Genomic DNA, 5,053 nt, shown 5'->3' with positions numbered 1-5,053 from the left:
TACCAGCTGTGATTCTTGTTTATAATATCGTAATAACCAAATGCATTGTTTTGTTTACAAGGATGGAAAATTTGGCTACGGTCATCCAAGACTCTACAGACACTTTACCTATTCACATTATAGCATTATGTTTCTCTATAACTTTAATAATTTTTACAATGCCCTTCATGTTGGATTCATCTCTTCTATTCATGCAATGAAAAACCGTAACACAAATAAACCAATGCACTGTAGCCCTGTTCAATGAGTCAACTCTGTAACAAACAGTTGTAACACGAACTTACATTTCTCACACTGAGATCATGTAGCTCTTACCCAGAAGTGTGATGATGCAGCCCAGAATAGCCAGGAGGGCGCCRGTGCTCAGACCAGTCGCCGTGTAGGCCACCGCCCCGCACGACAAGGGTACGCCACTGGAGTCGCACTCACACACGCGCACCGAGAGTGTGTTTGTGCTGCTGAGGGCAGGACTTCCATTGTCCGTAATCAACACGGGCAGTCGATACATGGGCTGCTCGCGTCTCCTGAATCCACCTCTCTTTGTCAATACGGTCGCTGTGTTGTCTGCGAAAGCAAGAAGTGCTACATTGCATTAATCAAACATACAAACCCAGCAGGAAGCTTCGCTATGTAATAAAACCTTGTCTCCAGTTGTTTGTTACTGCACTAAAAACACAAACGCTTACAGATTAACACAGTTTAATATAAGACACACAGTGGCATGTCTCTCTGGTCCTGACCACCTGCTCAATAATAACAGCTTTGCTCTGATGGTAAAAAAACGAGGTGTATGAAAGAGAGTGAGGAAAACAAAGAGTGATTACGATAGTTTAAAAAACACATTTTATGACAGCTGTATCAATAGACTGAAATGTGCTTTCAAACTGAGTAGATTACAATAAATGTAGATTTGCCTTGAAAAAAATAATTTTTTGTTATTTATCTGGGGGATTCTTAGATTTCACAAGTCAAAAAAGAAGGAAAAATATTGCATACAAAGAAAATTATGGAGATTTGTCTTATAGATGTATCATTTAAAACAACATGATATGAATGTAGAAGCAAACCAGCGCAAAATGTGGAATATGTTAGAAAAGAACGTGAAAGACATTCAGGTTAAGGACATACCAATGAAAATATATGAAGTAAGAAACAAAATATTTCATCATTAAAGGAGACATGTGCCTTTTTCACATTTAAAATCATTCATTTGGGGTCCATATAAAGTGGAACTGTGATACTTTGGTTTGACGTAACTCAACAAGCCCCTCTTTCACCCCGTTTTTGGGATGTGTCTCAGATCAACTCGTTTTGATGCTGTCTTTTTAAATTCAAACAAGGTTAGAACAGCCCACAGCCCTCTGAATTAAAAGATGCAACCTTGCATGTTGGAGCCAGAGTCTGACCCAGAGCTAGAGGAGAAGTCAACCAAATTGTAGTTGGTAAGTTCAGACCTTATTTGGCAGTTCCGTCGCACATTCATAGTCTGACATTATAGTTCAGAAAACGTCATAAACATAGAGAAAACTGAACGGGTTGAAAAATATGACCCAAGCAGAATATAAAGATATCTTTTCAGCAACGGGTGAAACTAAATTAAAATTTTCCGCATTCCTAAAAAACTTCAAGTACACAACAAAGTGCATTTAACAGGTAAAAAAGGAGATTTTGGACATGTCCCCTTTAACGGATTTTCCAGTTTGTTGTTCCACACAGATACTGTTATAGTCTCCCGTAATCTACAAAATCCTTTCTCAAGTTTATTACCAGGCTACAGATGTTTTCTTCTTTTTAAGGCTCAACCTGAGTGGAACCACTTGACATAACTTGGTTAAGTTTGTGCAGTCAAACTTTGGACATTCTGTTTGAGTTTGCTGTTGCTGTTTAGTACACCAATTTAAGATTGCCAAGTAACTTTTTTTTTAATTTTTACTGGAAAATGAACTACTCYCATGACATGTTAAGTGCTAGCTATCTAACCCTGAGTCATACATGGAAACCAAAYGAGCTCCACGGAGTGCAGATAAATCACTTTCAGGCTGGTTCCAACAGTTTCTATTCATTTTTGACAGCTGGAAAAAAACTTGTAGAGAGATTTTTCAGACTAGTCTAATCCTCCAGAGCTTTTCATGGGCCATGATTTCCAGTAAAAAAAATCTACTTTTTGATTTTTATTTGTATAAAAAAGAAATTCTGGGTGAAAAGTTCAGTGAAAACTTTTTCTAAAATCATATTTTCTCCATTCTACCAACTACTTTATCTTATATTTTCACTGATTTCTGTCAATATAGCTGCATGGTTAATAAATTAATGGTTTGATGGACTTACGTCCGATAAAAATATATAATTTAAATGTATTCTTATAAATGTTAAACTCTGTCGGACTGAGTTTCAGCTCTCAAGGACCACATGTGCTGGAGCTTTCAAAACCCTTCAATCTGAATTATTGTCGATGTGCTGAGAGGTTAGCTCAAACATCCAGTTCGCTGAGTAACGTGTGTGCTCTTAGGTCGACTACTCGGGTAAAAACCTGGCTGCTGCTGCACCTTGTGAAAGGTAACATGACAGCCTCAACCAATCTCCCCCCTCCACACACACACACACACACGGGCGCCACAACACAGGGCATCACCACAGAGAGTCTATCAGCTCTGCACAGGTTTCGTTTTTTTTTTTTCCTTTCAAAGCAGTGGGGATTTGTGGCACTACGTAATGATGAAGTCGAGCACAATTTGCAGGAGTCTTTATAGCTCTATAGAAAAAAAGAGAAAATTAAGTTTACCGCTCACTTTTTGTGTGTAGGTAGTTAAGATATTTTGACACCACAAAGGCAGTTTTAAACTGGTGCGTTAAAGGGGTAGAGTCATTTTCGAGACTAGAACACATGTGGCGTAAACAGAGAGCTATGTTGTAAGTGAAATGAAAAGTGGATATTGACCTGATATGGAGAGCTCAAATGAGCAGTGAGAAAAAAAGTAAATTGCCTGATTCAAAGAAAGTAACCTGCAAACAAACTGCGCATATCTTACCCAACACATTTTACAGTTTCTGAAATATTCTGTCAATATTTTTCAAGGAAGGATTTGATTTTAGGCAGCAAGCAAAAGGGGGCTGGTCTGACATTTCAAGCGTTTGAGAAAGGTGTTTGCATTTCTTATTTATTGAAACTGTTTGAGGAAACTTCCCTTGTAACTTCGAATCATAMAAACTGAACGCTAGCTGTTTGTTTCATAAAAAAATACGCAAGTTCTAATCTTTTTTTGTCAGCACTTCACAGCATTGTTCCTGGTGATTATAAGCATCCATACTGCGGATCAGGCAAATGAAAGAAGTTCTAAGGGGAGAATAAAACTATGAGATGTAGAGTTTTGTTGAACAAACATATATTTTTGAAATGAAAGTCTTTCAAATTTCAAAGTGTCTTTCAATACGTTCACRCCAGTGTAAGGTTCTACATGTATTMATTTTAAAGTGATAGTTCAAACCTTTTGATGTTAGTTCCTGTGAAAAGKTTAGTTAGCAGATTGTAATTATTTTTCTCATCTTACAGGTTTCTGGCTGTGTAGAACGCTTCAGTCACACAGACAAATAAAAGTGTGTAGCCTGAAATGATCAAAGAATCACACCAAAGGTTGTCACACCTTTGTTATCCCGCAGCGTGAAGTTGAGGTTGCCGGCAACAGGTGCATCCAGGGTGAAATAAAAGCGATGGCCGTTCAAAGGTTCGTCTTTATCCACTGCACTGATCTTCTCAATCACCTAAGGATGAGAGGAACAAAAAAAGAGACATTTAAAATCAGTGGGTTTTCTGATCTTTATCTAAACCCACAAGATCAGCAGGGATTAACTTAAGCTACGTTGTTTTATACTGTGTGTCCATGTAAGTCGTGTTCTCCTATACATGGTACATGTATTCAGCTTTTCTGTAATTACACATGATGGCGTGGAACCTGTTTGACGAGCCAAACAAAAGTGGGATTGAATTAGAGAAAACCAACTCAATACTGACCAAAAAGCTTTGTTTTACATCTGTGCCATTTATTTCTTCAAGTACAGTAAGAGCTTATTTGGCAAGAGTCTGGCAATCATTTAGAGAAGAAGTGTTTTCTTTTACGAAGTGATTTCAACAAACCAAATGATTGTACAGATATTTTTTATTCTTTTTTTTTATTATTTTCACAGCCCACAACATGTTCAGTGTGTTCAATTAAAACAGAAAACATCAAACTGCTGGAGAGCTACAACACAACCCTGCATTTTATGATGCAATACAAAGAAACAAAATAAAGAAAGGTTTTGATATTCTCATTGTCAACTGACCACTCGTTTATTTTTAAGTAAATCATGAGCCTCATCTAGCATTTCAAAAAAAAAAACCTTGTAGGTAAAAGTCCGTCTCTACAAACATGGATTGAAGTTAAACCAAACAAGCTTTTTTTTAAATGCTGTACATATTTTGAAGTATTTATAGTCAATACGTGAGTAAAACTAGAGCATTTTTTAAGATATTAAACATTTCCTGTGCAGGTTTAAAGTATGTGGTTTTATTATAAGGCTTTAGAAAGACTGCCTTTGGAACAGGCTGCAGAGGCAGTGAGTAGTTGCAGATTTTGGCTCTTAAGTGAAGACACTTCAACATAATGTTGGACATTGAGAGCAAAGTGATGTGTTACATGATGTGCAGTGCAAACTGATGTTCAACCTGAGAATTTAGGGAAATTTTCTCACCGTTTACTGCATGCCAGTGAAGGAATGCAGAAGATTTAGTTGTTTTGAACGAAATGCAACATTTTAAGTAAAAATTCAAATCTCAGAATTTGTTTGGCCAAGAGCTTATTTACTTTATTTTTTATTAATAATTAAATATAATAGGACATTGAAAACAAACCAGACTCAGTTTTCTCCAGGCTGGTTTCTGGTAGAGTATGTCATGATTTAAGTTGTGGTTTTTAAAACCCAAAAATATTGTGTCATACACAGTCTTATGTCTAAAGTTTTTTTAAATAACATGTCAGATGCAGGGTGGTATTTTCTTTGGCTGTAACAACCATAG

At 36.9% G+C, this 5,053-nt stretch overlaps 1 protein-coding gene across 2 annotated transcripts in view; it reads right to left on the bottom strand.

Moving 5' to 3' along the window:
- The window catches only part of LOC106515574 (cadherin-7), a 155,400-nt gene that overhangs the window by 15,645 nt on the left and 134,702 nt on the right, over positions 1–5,053 (bottom strand). For both annotated transcript variants that reach the window (XM_014005431.1, XM_014005433.1), the window contains 2 exons: positions 3,642–3,759; positions 316–564 (listed from right to left, as the gene is read on the bottom strand). In XM_014005431.1, the coding sequence (XP_013860885.1) occupies positions 316–564; positions 3,642–3,759 (367 nt within the window). The remainder of the gene's footprint in view (positions 1–315; positions 565–3,641; positions 3,760–5,053) is intronic.

The sequence above is a fragment of the Austrofundulus limnaeus genome, unplaced genomic scaffold (assembly GCF_001266775.1).
Source record: "Austrofundulus limnaeus strain Quisiro unplaced genomic scaffold, Austrofundulus_limnaeus-1.0 Scaffold30, whole genome shotgun sequence".
Taxonomy (NCBI): Eukaryota; Metazoa; Chordata; class Actinopteri; order Cyprinodontiformes; family Rivulidae; genus Austrofundulus; species Austrofundulus limnaeus.
The sequence above is the reverse complement of the archived record's forward strand: the minus strand, read 5'-3'. Positions and strand labels throughout refer to the sequence as shown.